This window comes from Empidonax traillii, unplaced genomic scaffold (assembly GCF_003031625.1).
Source record: "Empidonax traillii isolate 1590-97213 ecotype Southwest subspecies unplaced genomic scaffold, ASM303162v1 scaffold296:size1881848, whole genome shotgun sequence".
In the NCBI taxonomy this organism is placed as follows: Eukaryota; Metazoa; Chordata; class Aves; order Passeriformes; family Tyrannidae; genus Empidonax; species Empidonax traillii.
Genome location: NW_020955489.1, coordinates 69,263 through 87,451, shown reverse-complemented (window position 1 = coordinate 87,451; position 18,189 = coordinate 69,263). Strand labels below are relative to the sequence as shown.

At 42.4% G+C, this 18,189-nt stretch overlaps 2 protein-coding genes across 3 annotated transcripts in view; both read left to right on the top strand.

Moving 5' to 3' along the window:
* The first annotated feature begins 258 nt into the window (after positions 1-258).
* Positions 259-17,650, top strand: LOC114060890 (basic salivary proline-rich protein 1-like). Its single transcript, XM_027890756.1, has 3 exons — positions 259-328; positions 16,321-17,533; positions 17,626-17,650. Exons 1-3 carry the CDS (start codon positions 259-261, stop codon positions 17,648-17,650), a joined length of 1,308 nt encoding a protein of 435 aa, XP_027746557.1.
* Positions 17,077-18,189, top strand: part of LPGAT1 (lysophosphatidylglycerol acyltransferase 1) — a 67,743-nt gene continuing 66,630 nt past the window's right edge. Inside the window, exons 1-2 of one of the 2 annotated variants that reach the window (XM_027890726.1) lie at positions 17,077-17,225; positions 17,626-17,893. In XM_027890726.1, coding sequence (XP_027746527.1) covers positions 17,656-17,893 — 238 coding nt within the window. In that variant the 5' untranslated portion in view covers positions 17,077-17,225; positions 17,626-17,655. Of the gene's footprint in view, positions 17,226-17,625; positions 17,894-18,189 lie in introns of those variants that run through there. The other variant, XM_027890725.1, reaches the window with a different exon arrangement.

The window sequence follows — 18,189 nt, the reverse complement described above, 5'->3', positions numbered from 1 at the left end:
CTGAACTGTGGCATTTCTGCACGGCCAGCTCGGGAGGGCAGAGATAACTGCAGTGGTTACCAGCCAGCTGTCCGGCCTTCCCGTCTGCTGTGAGTCACCACCCACGAGTGAGGTGACAGCAGGGAAGAAATACCCTCGTGGAGCCGTGGCTGAGGCCAAGCCTGGGCTGTCAGTCTCTGCTCTGAGTAGGTGAGGGGTGCTTGAATACCTCCTGATTTGCCAGCAAAGCATGTGGGCAGCAGCTGGCAATTGGGAGCGATGACGGCTGTCCAACTCATCTTGTTCCACAAAATCCCAAAGTGTGCAGATGTCAAAGTTCTGATTGCAGGTATTTTAGTTTTACTGGTATTATTCCTACATAAACACTTGGAAATCTTGGCCAAAGCTAGCCTTTTGCCACTTAGTTCTTAAATACCCTGGCACTAGTTTCATGGATACATATTTACAGAAACTGGTCTGTGCAAATGACAGTGTTCAAACTAGATCATTGAGTAAAGTGGAAAAGCAACATGGATGGAGACTTCTCAGAGCTAGTCATCCACTTCAGAGATATAAGAAACTTCAGGAGTTGTAATAATTGACAAAAAATGTGGTATGACCTCTTCAGAAGGTCTTTCCTGGCTGCAATGTACGAGCTCTGATAGTTTATTTCCTCTGTGTCTCTGTAACTAGTAGTGAATTGATATGCATTTTCACTCTTGCAGAGGTAAAAGTTTGCCTGACAATCTTCTGCGCCCTGTTAAAGACATGCAGAACCTTTCCTGTTTCTCGTGTTGTAAGGGTTTGCATGTTAGTGTGGACAAACTCTTTGTGAATTGGGTAGGAATTTCTGAGAGCATTAATTCCGAATGCATCTGGGTAGTACAACCCACACAATAGATCCCCTGGAGAGGTTTATATTTCTGTTAGCGTGAGCAAATTAGGTTAAGAACAAAAATATGCACCGATTTTCATTTTTAGAGGGAGTAGGGCAGTACAGGAGAACCGTAAGAATAGCTTGAAGGCTGTGTGTTTAGTTCTATTTTTGATATCTCAGCCTGACCATAAAAAGAGCACTTAGTTGTTGTGTTGGTTTTCCTTTTTAAAACAAAACAAAACCAGGTAACAACAACCACCTCCAAAACCCTAATTCCTTATGCTTTCAGAGTTTTAGGAATTCACTGGTCCTGTGGACATAAAAATTGAGCTGGAGAAAATGGACATTGTGCTGTTTTGTGGAGGGATATTTTTTCTTTTTGTACAGGAAAAGGAGGACACAACGCATGACTCTTAACTGTGCTGCAATGCTTCCAGTAGTTCAGCTTGGCAAGATGACAAAACCAGATCAGAACTGAGATGGAAATTAATGCTTTTGAGGAAAAAAAAAAATTGTCATGCTGATTTTTTTTTTTTTTTTTTTTTAATTAAAACTTTTCTCAGCAAAAACCAGTATTGCAGATCAGGTGCTCATGTTTAGGTCTGTCCCTTAATGATGTGAGTGTACTAAATGGCAGATGGGAATGTTGATGATTCACTGAAAATATTTATGTATGTATTAAACACTACCTTGCCAGAAAACAGCTTACCAAGAGGGTTATGGATTTAAAATTTGTTTTCAGTGGAGCCTGTTCTGTAGTACAAATACATTGAGCTCTTACTGTGAAAAGACAGATGGGAGAGCCCTCTGTGATGCCCTGCTTAATCACCTCAGATGTGCCTCTCTGCTTCTCTTGGGCTTCATGCTTTCTCGGCACTGCCCTTACAGTCATGGCTAATAACACAGCGTTTACACAGGCTGTCCTGATTTCAGACATCTGTTGCCAAGTCAGCCACTGTTTACCTGTGATGTAGTTTCTCTAATTCATGAGTTCTCACTTATGTCTGACCGCTTACCTCCTGCTGGCAGAGACGAAAATATTCTTTGCTATGAAAAACTACTGGGAGATTGACATCCTCTTCCTGCTGTAAATCTCTGACCACTTCCAGCAGGTCCAAGGCAGCCCAGGGAGAAGTTGGCATTGACCGCCTCAAACACTCTGCTACGCAATCTGAATAAATTTGAAAAATGCCACTTTTAATCTCTTGAGCTTTTGCTTTCAGCTGCTTCTCTACAATCATGATAGCCATAAATCACGTTAAGCATAATCTCATTCCTCGTTTTTATTTTTAGTACTTGACTCCAGGAAGTGTGGCTTACAGAAAAAATAAATTAAAGAACCAAATGTTCAGTAAAATATGTCCTTCCAAAAAAATTTGTCCTTTCAATAATATTGTTAGACAATTCATTTAGCTTTGATTTGGTCTTTAAATACCTAGTCTTGGTGGGCTGTGCCTGACATATTTGGCCATTCAAGGAGTAAAGGAACAGCAGCATAGGAACTCAATAAAAGATTTACAAGCCAAGTGTCTTCCACTTTAACTTGTGGGTGGGAGTTGGGCTGCACTTGTGTGACTTGCAAGTTGACAAAAGTTAATGGCAGGTAAATGATTTAAAAATGTATCACTGCAATTATCACTTGTTTTGTTTCCTCATCTCCACCCTTTGGAAGTGGGAAAAAAACCCCAGCATCCTCTGGTTGTGCTCACAGAAATTATTACAACTAATAAAGTTACTTATTTGGTAAACTACAGTAAAGCAATATTGAGATCGCTGGAAATAAAAACATAATTCATTTTGTCTTCTACCTTTACTTCAGGAAAGACTGACTAGTGTTCTAAAGGAGCTGTGGAGCCTGGGTTAGTCATAGCAGTTTACCTGTTTGAGCTGTGATTCATTTGTGCCCGTTCTTAGTTCCAGTTGTGCTGTTGGTAATGAAAAATTGACGTCTGAAATTACAGGAGAGAGGCAGAAAGGACTTTGTCCAGCAAGAGAGCAGCAGTTCTGCCTGAGACATAATTTATTCACCAGTGATTTGGTTACTCAACAGTCTACATGGATTCATAAGCCATTCACAGGAATCGGATTTCTAAACAGGACGTGGACAAAAGTTTCCTTTAACGTAGGACAAATGCCCTTCAGGCTGTGCTAGGGTTGACACCGGGCACAGGATCTCTGCCATGGTTCTGTACTGGACTTCTGTTGAAATGAGGTACATAATTGATGCTCAGCAGAGGCAGTTGAGACCATGACTCATTTGTGCCTCTCTAAAATATTAAACTTTCAGACCACTTTAATTCCAAGCCTGGCAAGATACACAACCTGATACAGTAAAATATTTATCTGTGTTATCCAGACAGTGGCCAAAGAATCCAGTAATTGCAAAGAATGCCACTTGTGATTGATGTCTTTATTTAATTATTTTCTTTAATTATTTTGACAACCTAGGAGTAGAAGGGACTGCAGTTGAGTGGCATTCTACTTACTAAAGTATGTTAGAGATGTGTGAAAGCCTTGTATCTTTTCTTCAAGAATTTAAGCCTTTAAAGTAGCTGTGCCTGGGTAAGCAACTGATACTCTGAAAGGGGATGAAAGAGAAGAGAAACTGGACAAACTTACACTTCTGTAGTAGCAAAGATTAAAGATGAATTCTAAAAGAGAATTTGAAAAGGGCCTTGAGGTATTTAAGTTTTGGTAGGGGGATAAATATTAACTGTGCATTTAATAAAAGCACTCAAATAGCACGTTAAGTAATGAAATCACTGATTAAAGACTAATTTAAATGCTCTTGATGATCAAGTCTAGTGTAACAGAACTTGTATTTCTTAACTGCTAAAACTAGAACCTCGTCTGTAAGCATTCTTTTTAATCTAGCTGGTAGTAATGGCTGGAATTTAAATGCTCCTGCACTTGTGTATGCATTACTTTTTTTAATGGCCTATCCAATAGCATTGTATCACAGATTCAAAATTTGGTTTTCGTGCAGCTGCATAGGCAGCTCGGTTGAACTCTGTTTGCAGACAACAGATGTACTTAGGAGTGGCCTTAGCCTGGAACTGAATGCATGCAAATGGCTCTGTATGTGAAACCCTAAACTGCACTGACAAATCTGAGTATTCCAGCTCATGTTTCCCTGCATAATGAACTCACTGACCAGTACGATAAGATGATACAAAAAGTCATCTTTGGTGTATACACAATACCTAGGTTCAGATTAACTGCTTTTAATGAGTAATTCATATTGTTTATCTTGTACATTCATTTCTATCCATTCATTGTGCATTTGCATGCGTTGTGATGGCCTTTTGTAGAAACCCGGCAGGATTTTTATAACAGTTCAACTGAAATTCAGTGTGGACTAGAAAACTCTTACAGGCTTGGTAGGAACTCAACAACACAGCTCACAGGGTAAAGAACTTTTGTGGGCAAGGGTACAGAGAGTTTTTCTGTGGTATTCAACGCTTTTTCTGTGGGAACAGACTACTAATCCAGTGCATTTTGTGCGGTTGTTTCATTTGTCATCTGTTTTAAAGATGGTGACCAGAGACAGTGTGGGGTTTTGGCAGCTGCTGATCTCTGAGCTGCAGGATTGCATGACTCAAGTTGCATGTTTTTATCTTTTTGTTTTGATGATAAAGTCAAGTGGTGGTGTTCTCCAAGGCCTCTGGCAAATACTGGTGAAGAATGACTGCTTTGGGTGTGTTGGCTACAGTAGTGATTTGCAAATCTTCCTGACTTTCTACAAGGGTCTAAGATTCTTCAGAGTATATTATGTTGTGTATTTGAGCAATTTTATGTGAACACTTTATTAACTTTTTTTTCCCTGCAATCTATTGCCTTCATTCTGAAAATTCACAAGTGGGTTTTACTCAGTTGTGTCTTCATTCAACTGCTAGCTTGCACCTTTTCATCCATCTCAAGACATAATCCACAAGTTGTCCAGAACACCAGTGTTTGCACCCAGTCCTTCCAAATATAACTAGTGATTCTTTTTGTAGTTCCCTTAAGTTATCTCTGCAAAAGTTGTGATATTTTGGAGTTTATGTCAGAAAGAGGAGCAGAATGAGCTCCAAAATCCTGTGGCTATCTGTGGTGGGGCAGCAGGGATCACCCTCACAGTCACTGATAGCCTCTGCCTCATCAGGCCGTGTTAGGGCTGCTGTCTTCCTTCCTCACAGTTCACTGAGAAAATTTAGTGGCCAGGAGCGAGTGTTAAAGTGCTTTGGCAGCATAATGAAGAGCAGAGACTCCTCACCTGGAATGTAAGCCTTTCTGCTATAGATTTGGACATGTGTAATTTATGTTTGCTTGCAGTCCTAGTTAGTGCTTCTGCTGTCCAGGCGAGCGGAGCCCCAGGTATGTTTTTGTGGACTCATCAAATGTCTGATGTTGGGTTGGGTTGGGTTGGTTGGTTGGGGGTGTTACTTGTTTGTTTGTTTTTTAATGTATACCACATCCTCAGGGAGGAGATGATCAGTATTTAAGGAATGTAACAACTCCTATTCTACCTCCACTTGGAGACAGAAGTTACCACAATGAGTGTGTGTTGCAGGATGTGGAATGTGCAATATAATTTACATAGTCCAAATTACTGGCCTCCACCCCAACTGGAGACAGCAATAGCTGATGTAGAACTGGAAGGTGTGAAGCCTCTGCTCCCACTACTCCCTGCCTTCAGGGAAAGAAAGAATTCATCCCTGGGCATGGAAGATACTCCTGCAGATGCTTGTGTCCAAGCCCTTGCCCTGGCTAGGGTTGCTGTCTGCTAGGTTGTCATCTGGTAATCTCAGGCACCAAAATAGTCTGGAATCAAAGTACCACCCCATGGTGTGCCCTGTTTCTTCACCAGTCAAGCTTGAGAATCCTTAGTAGCAAATTGTAACAAATCCAACCTAATTTGTTCTTCAACTGTTGGTAGATTTTATTTTTGTGTTCATCTCGTCTTTTTTTGTAGCTTTGCTTTAGTAAGGGTCTAACTCCAGTCATCACTGAGTATTAACAATGGAAAAGAGGATGCGAGGGTGGTTTTGGGAGGCAAGTTTCCTTAGAATATACAAGTACAGAAAAAGAACATTGAAAAGTAGGTTAAATATTTAAGTCTACACTCTGCTGTGTCTAGCTCTTTTTCCAGCATATTACTGCTTTGATCCATACTTACAGGTTGCCAATCAAGACACATTTTATGACAAGATAACGTTTTACATTCTGGCTGTGACTGGAACTTTCTGCTTCTCTGTAAATTTTTGGCCTAAAAGGTTTGAATTAATGTCTTCTCTTTAGACAGATGCTGCCATTTAGAAGTGTTATCTAAAAGACATGCTATTAATTCTTGACCTCAATTAAATCAGTACCAAGTTTTCACAGCTGAGTGTGATAAGCAGTTATGGTTCTCTGATACTGAATTTGCTGTGATGTATCATTTTATTCAGCATTTACACAAGGCACATCTTGCTTGATAATTTTTCAGAACCTCAGCACATCAGCCCATTTCCTCTTCTCCCTCCTCCCCCTGCCCAAAATCTAATTATAGTGGCTTCCACTGCTGTAACTCAGTCTTGACAATTAAATGTAGAAGCAAACAGAAAGACCTGAGTTATACCAATAAGCAGACTTTATTTATCAGTCTCAAAACTGCCTTTGATAATGCTTTTTAACCCTCAAAGCTGGGGATGGATTCCCATCTGAGCAACACGTTGAGTGTCCTGGGGTAACTATGCTGCAGGTGCTGTGTCCTGCTCAAGAAGGCCATCAGACCAGGTCGTGCTCTTCTGCCTCCTCCTGCTCTGAGCTCTTCTGGCTCCACCTTCCATTTGAAACCTTGAAGTTGTAGAGTGGAGAGGGGAAGGCTGGGACTGTAGTGAACCTGTTGCATTTGAGGCATTATGCATAAAACACTGGTTGGCTGATGAGCTACAGCTTGGTCAGTATGGGATCAACAAAGTGAGGGGGATGTATCCAGAGGAGCTCAGTGGAACTGGGATGAGGGCACAGTATTTGTATAGTGAGAAAAAGGGGTAATAGTTTAGCAGATATTTGAAAGGGGTTTCATTTTCCACTTGCATCACTTACTATTAACAAAGGGCATTTTTGTTGTGTTTTTACATGTTTTAGTATTTTTTTTCTAAATACTTAGTAGATTAATAAGTCTAAGCAAAAATAGCACTACAGTTATATCTATAGTTTCAAAACCTTAATTTTATTTCCTTCTGCCTTTTTGAAATGAGACTTAGGCTAAGCAAATCAAACTATGTAATCCCCTGTGGTCTGGCTGGATTCATCCATGCCATTAGGATTGCTTTTCTTAGCCACAGTTAACGATGGTGTAATGGATTTTATAACATTTTATTAAGTTGAAATGCATCAATAGCACTAATGATAAACAATTGTGGTATTTTAGGAAGAACAATTTCCAGCACTTACTGCACATGCCAACCTATGGAGTTTTTGGGGGAACACTTTACTCTGTGGCATGAAAATATGGAGTATTTGTCCTTTACAAACATGTTTGTGCTGTGGCACAGACTTAAGGAAGCTGGTCTTGCATGTCTGTGGTAAGAAGTATGTAACAGCACTACTTTCATATCTAGATTAAAGTTCCTCTTTGACTGTTGGCTAGTGTAAATCAGGTTAAAGTGGCCTTGCTTGGATTTGCTGTGGGGAGGATGGGAACAGGTTTTATTGTTGATGCCAATCATATGACATGGCAGTTGTATTACTGTCTCCTCCCTTCCACTCCCTCTGATGCACACTGGGGCTGTCCCTGGTTTAGGATGATAAACTTAACATTAAACTCCAACTGCGATGTATAAGGGTTTTCTGGAATTCAACCTTCTCCTACATCAATTGAAAAAAAAAAAAAAGGCTTTGGGGTGACCTAATTGTGGCCTTCCAGCACCCGAAGGGAGTCTATGAGAAAGACTGAGAGGGACATTTTTACAAGGGCATGTAATGGTAGAACAAGGGCTTCAAACTGAAAGAGAGTAGATTAGATATTAGGAAGAAATTCTTTACTGTAAGAGTTGTGAGACTCTGCAACAGGTTGCTCAGAGAAGTTCTGGATGCCCCATCCTTGGAAGTGTTCAAGGCCAGGTTGGATGGGGCGTTGAGCAAGCTGGTCTAGTGGAAAGTTCCCTGCCCAGGACAGGGGAGTTGGAACTAAATGATCCTTAAGGTTCCTTCCAATCCAAGCCATTCTGTGATCTTTGTCTCTGGGGGAAAAAAAAAAAAAAAGTAGGATAGGTTTTAATGCATAACTGATAGTGTTATCTACCTTAATTAATGGTTACTCATTAAACAGTGCCAACAGTAGCTTTAACTGAACTTTTCCCAAAGGAATGATTAATTGTTGTTAACAGTGGACATCAGTATTCTACATTCAGCAGAGACAGCAGTAGTGTTTTTCAGCCAGGTAGTGAGACTGCAGAGGATGTGGGCCGTTTAAATGCAAATTATGGTGTAACTTCTTTTGGATTTCCCAGCGTTGCGTTATTCCTTCAGTCATCTTGAGCTTGTGCAAAAACCGCATAACCAACTTGCAACATGGATGTATTCGTGACCTTCTTTCAGTAACCAAGTTAAACACAGTCTTGAGGAAGCCCAGCAGAACAGTTGCAAAGCTGCACATGGCATCATAAGACAAGGAGGTTGCGTGCTGTGCTAAATTGGGGGAGGGAAGATGAGTTTTTTAATAGACCTCTGTGTTGATCAAATTTCAGTGATGGTATTTATTTTACAATATCTACTTCCTGGAAAATGCACAGTGGACCTTGGATCAGACCTGATTAGTTTGTCCCCAGTTTTCCAGTCAGCTCAAAAGGGATGGATCTTTGCACTTTGCACAGTGCTGTTTGAAGTCACTGGAATTCAGCACATGGACAAATAGACTCCCCCACAAAAGCAACTGTTGTTGTAACACTGGACTCTTTACTTTCTTTTTCAACTGGAAAAAATGCCACTTTCCTGAAACATCAATATTAATTTTAGATTGCAGTGATATAGTTTTACAAACATAAGAAGGATAAAGTAGTCTGAATACCTCTTTAAGTTTGTAACAAGCTGTTCACTAGGGATTTAAGTGTGAGAATCATCTTAATACCAGTGATAAGTATTTATTTAGTTCTCTTGTATTTAGAGTTTGGTCTACAAACATTGACTTGGTGTTAAGAGGTTACCAAAACCCAAGTAGGTCACTCTGGTAAATGTTGACTTGAAATGAACTTGAATGAGTTTGAAGAAAATAGAAGCTTCATCTGATGACTGACCACACAACATAAGATCTTTGTGATCAGAACCATACAGTGCAGTGCCTAATTTGCCAGTACAGATGGAGGGAAAAAAATTTAAAGATTAATTCAGGGCAGTCAAGTTCTTTTTTTTATTTTTTTAATGGCTAATCATAAAACAGTGTGATAGCTAGGAGTCCCATCTGCCTAAAGATGGGTTGGCTTCATCTTTGTGTTTGTACCATGCTTCCTTAAGCAAGCTTTATGGGTTTATAAGACTCTTGCAAAGTGCAAGCTTATATATAATCAGTGTATCATCATTGCCTGAAGTAATATGATTCTGTAGATGTGATTGAACTAAATCAATGTCATGGATAAAAGATTTCATAACCAAGCTGACACAGAGATTAAAGATTAAATAAGTAGTTGGAGTAACTCTAGAACTCTTTTTTTTTTTTTTTTTTTTTTTCCCCAAAAACCCCAAACAACTAAACCAAACAAGCCCCACACAAACCAAAAGCAAACCCTCAGCTCAAACTTAGCTTGGGGACAGTAGTGTCAGTGGGTGAAAAACACCCATGTAACTGAGACAAGAACTCAGCTTTGTTGTGCTCTACTGAAGTGGTCCATTGATTGACACTCACAGTATAGCAGAAGCAAGTTACATACAGTAGCAAACGGAAATGTTGCTTGCTGGCCATCTGGTTGGATTGTGGTGTATCTGTTACCCATCTTTAATAAGTGGTCTCTGTCAAGAAGTCCTCAGTTTAGTTTCAGTGAGAAATCAAACACCTCAAAACGTCTGAATTATTCAGCTCGCAGTTACATGTGTTGGTATGGAAACTTTATCATGGCATTGTAACAGGAACAACAGTGGTTTTCATGTTGGGAGATAGATGTATTTGTGTACTGCAAAATTGAGGGTCACATGAAAATATCACAAACCTGACACTCAAGGCATTGTTCCTCTATAGTTAATATTAGGTTCTTTCTTATCTTATACCCTTATGAAAATTGTAGCCAGAAAAAGAAATGCCAAGTTAACTTCTGCCTCTTTAGGTAGATTGAAATATCTTTTGAGGGGATTAACTGTTTAAAACTTAACTTTTGTTTTTAGAGCTAACCTCTCTTGTTTTTAAGATGATATTGATTTGGACAACTGTGAAATACTTTACCAGGTCTGCATATGAGTTACAGAACATGTAGCTGCAATAAGAGGGCTTATACTCCTGATATGCTAGACCAAAAGCAACCCAAAAAATGATGAGGAATACATCTTATGTAAAACAGACTGAGATGGAAAATCCAAAAGTGGCACTGTGTAAAGGTTAAAAAGCTCTGCCTAAGTGGAAAATTATGAGATTTGCATATAGCTGGGAGAAGAAAGGAAGAGATGGTTACATCTGCCTCACCTTCTTAACTAACTGGGAAATTGTTCAAATGTGATGTATTCCAGTCTTTGCCTTTCTTACAAATGGTGAAGGTCATGAACAAAGATGAGTGTGCTGTTCTAAAGTAGCTCCAAGCTCCCTTCGTTTGGTCCTTTTATGCTGCAGAAAGAATAAGTACATTCAGATATTAATCTACACAATTTCTTTTGGGAGATCAGGATAGCTGCCACTTAAGCATCATATGGCTTGGTCCCCTTCTGTAACCTTAACCTTAACAGATACTGGTTATCACACTGCTTTTGAGCCATAAAGGAAATAAATATATCCAAAAAATAGCAATTGCAGAACACAAGATAAATAAAATTAGCTATCAAATGGGACAAAAATACATTCCCATAGAAAGCACCCAACTATGTTGGCCAATTAAATTGAGCAGCAGTAATCCACCAGCTGAGCTCAATCTGAAGTGCAGAGCAGGGAGAATGCAGTACAAGTCTTAAGATTTCTCACTGTATAACAATCCATTTTGATGCAGGATTCACTAGACGGAGTGATGGGACTGTAGCCAGGCCCAGCATTAGAAGTGAGTGGTCTTCCCTCTTTCCCAGTATCCTTGATAACAGATGACATGTACACTGGTTTTGTGCAGCTGGATCTTCTGTGTCATATGGCCTCCTTGGCTATGGCTTGGCTTGCTCTGAGGACACCCCAGAAGCTGTTTGCCAAATTTTAGTTTTCACTTTATGTTGGACAGAACTTCAAGCATTACACTGAAGTTGCCTCACTCACTGGAGCCAGAGTTTGGTCTTTTGTCTGTTTCTAACTCTATAAAATTCCCTAGGGCAAAATTACAAATGCAATAATGCCTGGTTATAAAATGTTTACTTGGTCTCATTTAGGCTTACAAAAATTTTGGAATGAAATATTAAATAGCTATTTAACAATCCAACTTGCATAATATTTAATGTTTCCTGATAAAAAAAAAAAAAAACAAAACAAAACAGCAACAACAACCAAAACACTGCTACTTCAATTTACTCAGGAAACAATACATTTTGTTTAGTCTCTCTTACATTAGCAATAGCTTTTTGTTTATTTAATTGTGTGTTTATATAGATTGTTTAAAACCAGAATTTTTTTTTTTGCCCCCTTTTCCCAGAGAAAAAACAAATGCCCATAAAACAACTCAAGACCTTAACTGGGCATCCTTCAGTCTTGTTAGAATGAACACTCTCTGAGGTCTGATGTCAACTCAAGCTAGTAGAAGGGACAAGAAAAGTTTGTATTTATCACAAGCCTGAAATTTTTGGTCACACTTGTGGCATTTTCTTTGAGGCCTATAATTTTTTTTTTTAATGTGAAAAAACTCAGCCTCTCTTCCAAGAGTCTAAAACATTAGAGAAAATTAGCAAAAGTGACAATTCTACATGGTAAGAGCCATGGTAAGGCTGATTTGTCTGCAACTGGCTGATCTTGGGGAAGAGATCTGTAGTGGGGAGCACTGGAAGGGAGCTTGGCAGAGGGCTGAGATTCAGTGTCAGGTCAGTTAAAGCCTTTTTACACAAATACAGGAATGTGATAAGTGTTGAAGTCAATGCCAGAATTTACTTTCTTTTCAGTGTCTTCTTCGTGTCACCCAGAAGTGTCTTTAAAAGAATTAAAATGCAAACAAAAGCATCTTTGACCAAAAGGTCAAATAGTCTGATAACATTTACTTCCCGGAGAGAAACGACAAAAGAAAAGTGGCCTGGGTTTTACGTTTTGTGTGTGATAAATGGATGTGAGTTTTCAAAAGGAACATATATCTGAAAGATTACCAAAAATAGATCTTTTAAAAACTTTCCTCTACTGTTGGATGACTGAGAAAGAACATGCAATCAGCTTGCCACTGAAGATCAAGGGTCTTGGACAAGCATAGCTCCTCCTGAGGTGCAGCTGGTAGGACTGACATTGTCCTTTAAATTTAAGAATTTACTTGGAGAATATGATTCTGCCTCTCATACAGACCACATGGTGGAAGCTGCTGCTACAGAATATTTTGGAAGGTTTAACTGCTGTTATGAAAATGTTTAATGCTCTGAAGAACAGTAATGCAAAAATCCTCCACACCAGGGTATTTGACACTGTAAAGCAGCTCAGAATTGAAGGTTAAATGTAATAATTTTTTTCCAGGTCCTAAACCTTCCTCCCTTTTGTATTTTGTTTTGTTTTTCTTATCTCCCCCCCCCCCCCCCCCCCCCCGCTTAATTTATTGCAGACTATAGAAAACATAGATTCTTGCTGTTCTACTTAATTCACTTGAGATGCTTTCTGGATTTTTGCTCCCTTGAGTATATTCCCTATTTCATGTTAAGCCTCTTCCAACAGTCTGTGTTCTGCACATGTTCCCATCTTTGTAGTTCTTCATGGCAGTTTTGTCTACTTCCATCTTTTCTGTCATGCTTTTATTTTTTTTTTCTTTATAAAATTTTATAAAATTCTCCATGTAGCAATTGTTCTTTCTGAGAGATTGGAAGCAGTAGTTGTTTTCTGCCGTGTAGAATTTCTGAGATTTCTCAGGCTATTTTCTTGTCTTTGCTCTCTGTATGACAGACCTTTGTGATTTTTAAAGGCAATTTTGTTTTTACTGTCATCAGCACACGGCTGCATCCTCCTAACCCTTTCTTCCAACCATATGGCACCCACAACTTCAGTTTGCTACAAGGAGAGTAAACAGGGAGAACTGATTGAATCCACTTTTTATTTTTTTGAATCAGCTTTTTATTTGCGAATCTTTGACCCAGACATAGGTTCAAAAGCATTTCAAAACTTGCTGTTTCCTAACTCCAGAAACAAATCTTTTAGTTAATTGGTGTTTACAGCTTGAAGCCTGGATTTCATTACAGTTATCCATGCCTCTGTGAACTCGTGGACTACTTGAATGTCTGCAGTGCATTTCCTCCTCATGGCTACGCTTGCAGGCAATTTTAATGCTATGGCAAAGTTGGAATGCAAATATGTGCCATGGAGGGGTAGCACGTGAGAATGACAGTGGCTGACCACTTCTTGAAGTGTACCCAGAGATGAAAAACGTTATCTTCTTCAAAAGACTTTCAAGCAGTTTATGACTGAAACCTGACTCGAATCTTGCAGCCAGGTATAGTGTTCAAACCCAGCCTGTGTGAATTAAGAACCTTCTGCAGGTAACCCATCTACTGTTTAGGATAACTTGGTAAAGTAACTGAATGTGACAGATGTGTTTGTTTATTACTGTGTAACATTCACATCTCAGTAATAATACTATGTTTTCCCTTATTATTGGCAGGAATAAGCCTAACCTCCTTTTGATGTGTTTTTGGTCCCTAGGCTTTTCTGGATGTGAACGGGAGACAACTCCAGTATTTATTTATCTGCTCCAGCAATACTTGACATCAGTTAATCACCTAATTTTACCAGTGTTCATATCTGTATCTACCAATTAATAAGCACATTAAAATATGTTTTTACAATGATCGAGAGTGACATCCCTGTCAGTATTTCTATGAGGCTGAAAAGAAAATGTTATAGGGAGGTATTCAGTCAAAAAATACATAAACATTAGAGAAATTATTCAAAAGGCCACAAACTGAGAGTTGCTTATATTATTTTTTTTTCCTTTTTTCCATGTATAATAATAAACTGACAAACAAGATCTAATGAAAACTTATGAAGCTCAGACATTGAGGAATTGCTTCCAGAAATCAGAAATTTTTTTTATTTTTAAATCAATCCCAGAAACCAGTTGGCAAACTTCTGAGCTTCAGAGTTAGCAGTTACTGACCAAATAAAAAACAAACAAACAAACAAACAACATAAACCCAAAACCAATTCTGCTGCTTTGAGTTGTTTACTTCTTTTTCTTTGCAGTAACGGCACACATATATGTGCATGTGTTACTTTTTACTAGAAAGGATTCTTCAGAGGCTCAGACTAGAAGACAGACAGTTGGGCTTTTCAAGATCAGTAAAGGGGTATTTTGTTGTGCACACTTCCAAGGACTTGGGTTGTCCGTGTGAAGGCCAGGAAATGAGGAATAGGGGTGGGTCTTTGCTATGAGCTCATTCAGCAAAATGCTAAACCACAGCTTCCTAAGCTCTACAGCAGTCACTGACAAAGAATGAATGCTTTGTACGGCTGCTTCCCCATGTGCAATTCCTTTCTGCAGTATAAATTGCCTAATTCAGTGGTTGTCTAACGTCATTTCTGCAGTCCCTCATTGGATGCATCAGATTTCAGAATAGTATTCCAAACTACATATTTTTTTCCTATTTTAAATCTTGGAATAGTGTATAAACGAGGCTTCATTTTGCTGTTAGATGTAAAAAAAAATAAAATGTATCTTTAATCATGGCCTACAAATTGTCCTTTTTCTCCCAGAGGATTTTGGAGCACAATAACTTCAAGTGTATGCCCAGTGTTGTTTGCATGAGATATGGAAAAAAAATCAACCAAACAAAACCAATACCAACATAAAACTCAAGTTTTACCAATGCTGGTAACACTTCGGAACACCTCAAGCCAACTGCATAATGATTACTGAATGCAACTGTCAGATTTAGCCTAATAGTTAAAATAACACAGACAAAAAAACCCACCCAGACTTGGAGACACTTATGCAAGATGTGTCCTTTTTGTCAGAAAGGTCAGCAGTTTAGTTTTGTTTTGTTTTGCTCAAATAGAACATGATGGCATTATTTGGTTGTTTGCATTTTTAAATTTTCAAATTGAATTTATCTGCAATAACAACTTTGTTTTCTTCCTGGAATGGAGGTTGGGATTTAATTTTGTTGATGGCACAGTCATCTCTGAAGCCTCATTGTCTAGGAAACAGTGGGCTAGCTTTACACATGGCATGGTTAGTATGTAAAAGCAATATATTTTTCAGTTCACATTTACAATTTGAAAAAAAAATTATTTTTTTTTCAGCACAAAAGACCCTCTAGCATATCTCCTTCTTAAGGTGGTGGTGTTTTTTTCAGCTGCTGCTCTTCCTTAAGAACCCAAGCAGAGTTAAAATCATTTGCACAAGCCATTCTGCTCAGCGTTATTGTAATAGTTGAAGTAAGCTGAGGAAAACAGCCTGGTCAGGCCAGAGAAGGCTGAAGGAGGTCTGGCACTGCTCTTTCATGGCCTGTTCAGGGGTTACAGAAAAGACAGGAGCAGACAGGCACAGCAAACAGTCAAGAGTCCTGAACTGCCACAAGTGATCTTGTAGTTAGACAGAAGGCTAAAATTCCTCACCCTGGAGCGGTTTTGTAAAGGTGCAGGTTCTATGTATGGGGCAGTAAAGTCTCTCCCCTCAGCTGCTTCTGCAACTGGAGGTTGGAGATCTTCGCAGAGTTTTTTTGGAAGTACATAATGATGTTTGTGGCTGCTGCGGAGGGATGAAAAAGAAGGAAGCTGGAAAAGTTTATCTATAAAAAGCACGAACAAGAGACGACTACAGGGACAAGACAAAATGTGCAGTTGTTGTCGAGCCCTAAGGGTCTTCACGAGGGTGCTGAGAGGACCTGTGACAGTGCCCCCTCTTCCACCTTCCCGATTACCCAACTCTAACCAAAAAACAGCCGCTAAAGGGAATTAAAACAGTGCATTGCCAAGAGCAGGGTGGGGGGCGAGTAGTCGTGGGGACGGGCTGCGCTGCTCCCCGGTCGGGTCATGGAATCACAGACTATCCCGAGTTGGAAGGGACCCACAAGGATCCCCGAGTCCAACCCTTAGCCATTCACAGGGCACCCCAAGAATCACACCATGTGCCTGAGAGCACTGCCCAAACTTCTTCAACTCTGTCAGGCTTTGTGCTGTGACCACTTCTCTGGGGAGCCTGTTCCAGTGCCCAACCACGCTCTGCGTGAAGAACCTATTTCTTTTATACATCCTAAACCTGCCCTGACACAACTTCAGGCCGTTCCGTCGGTCCTCCCGGTCTCGCCACGCCCGGCCCCGGGACGGGAGCAGAAGCCCCGGGGGCAGCCCCTGCCTCTGCCCGCCCCGCACGGTGCGGGTATCCCGCGGGCCGGCTGGGGATGCTCCGCCGGGGTTAGGAGGGCCCCGCTGAGCTCGGGGCCGCCGGCCGTGTGTGTATCTGTGTGTTTGTGTGCCTGTGTGAGTGTGAGCGGGCGGGCGCGGGGTCTGCGCTGCCCGCTGGGGGCGGCGCTCGCTGCAGCGCCGGCCCCGCTGCCGGGCGGTCACGGCGGGGGCGGGGAGCGCGGCCCCAGCGCCCGGCATGAACCCACGGCCGGGGCACGGAGGCGGCGGTGCTGCCGAGGTACGAACCGCCGCCCCCGGCAGGTGCAGGGTCCATTTTCCCCTCCGCCGCCGCCCGCGGCACCGCCTGTCCTTGCGGGGCCGGGTCTCGGCGCGGTCCCGCCCGCGGAGCGCCGAGCGGATCCCAGCCGAGCCGGCGGGGCGGGGAAGGGTGAGGGAAGGGAGGGGAAGGGAAAGGAGAGCCAAGCAAAGCGTGCCAGGCCCGGCCGCGGGCGCGGGAGAACCGAGGTGAACCCGCGGTCTGCGCCTGCCCGCCCGGCCCGGCGCTCCCGCCTCCCCCGCGCTCACGCCGCCCGCCCCCCTCTCTCCCTCCGCAGGGAGCCGCAGGGCGAGCGGCGCTGCCGCGGCCGGGCCAGCCACCCCCGGGTCCATGAGCCGCCGCCAGCCGCCGCCGCCAGCCGGGACCGCCGCCGCCGGGCCCAGCTCCCCCAGCCCCGCCGCTTCCGCCGCCGCTCCGCCGCCCCGCCGGAGGTGAGTCCCGCGGCCGGGCCGCCGCCGCCCCGCGGGCCCCGGCCCCTGTCAGCCGCGCCGGGGCGGGGGGAGGCCGCCGGCAGCCGCGGGAGCGCCCGCCGACCTTCTGGGGAGGGGGAGATGGGGGGCGGCTGGGACCCCCTCCCCGGGGGTGTGCGCCCCGCCGGGCAGCGTGGGCTGGGGTCCCCCGGAGCCCGCGGAGGGCAGGCGGCGCTGCCGGAGGGTCGCGCCTCGTCCTTCGCGCCCCCCACCCCGAGCGAGGGTCGCTGCCTCCCCGGTGACTCACGGCGGAGGCGGGAGCGGGCTGGGTCCGGGGCCGGCGGCCACCCGCGCCTCCCTCTGTCCCTCGCCCCGCTCGGAGAGCGCTACCTGTGTCACCTTGTTTTCCCTCTCCCCGCAGGACGGTCCCGCGCCCTCCGCTGTGAAGAGCATGGCCGTGACTCTAGAGCAGGCCCGGCGGGTGGGCTATACCTGCCTGAAAGCACTCCTCAGGTTCGCTTTTATGGTCGCCAATAACCTGGTCGCTATTCCGTCCTACGTCTTGTATTTAATTATGCTGCAGCCTCTCCGAATGCTGGATAGTACAAGCTTCTGGTATATCGAAGGAGTGTTATTTAAGTGGCTTTTAGCTATGGTGGCTTCCTGGGGCTGGTGGGCAGGATACACAGGTAAGAATGTGCTATTAATTTAAAATGTACTAATATAAAGATGTGAATAAGTGTTAAAACAGAGATGTTTTCGGATGGAGATGTGCAGGGGAATGCCTGAACATAGTGGATATGCGGGATGTTTTTCTTTCGGTTTTCTTACACAGATGCATTGTGTTTCTGGGTTGAGATGCTGTGTACTGAAACGTTTTTTTTTAAACCGTAGATAGAAACTTAATATGTGTTAAGGGTTTCTAAACCGTGTTAAGGGTTTCTAAACCAATATTTTGTCTTAGTGTAAATGAGAAATATGATTT

Coding starts and splice junctions, on each gene's coding strand:
- LOC114060890 (XM_027890756.1), top strand. CDS start 259: ATGACGGCTGTCCAACTCATCTTGTTCCACAAAATCCCAAAGTGTGCA. Junction 329..16,320: donor TGTCAAAGTTCTGATTGCAG/GTATTTTAGTTT, acceptor AGCCTGTTCCAG/TGCCCAACCACGCTCTGCGT. Junction 17,534..17,625: donor CGGAGGCGGGAGCGGGCTGG/GTCCGGGGCCGG, acceptor CTCTCCCCGCAG/GACGGTCCCGCGCCCTCCGC.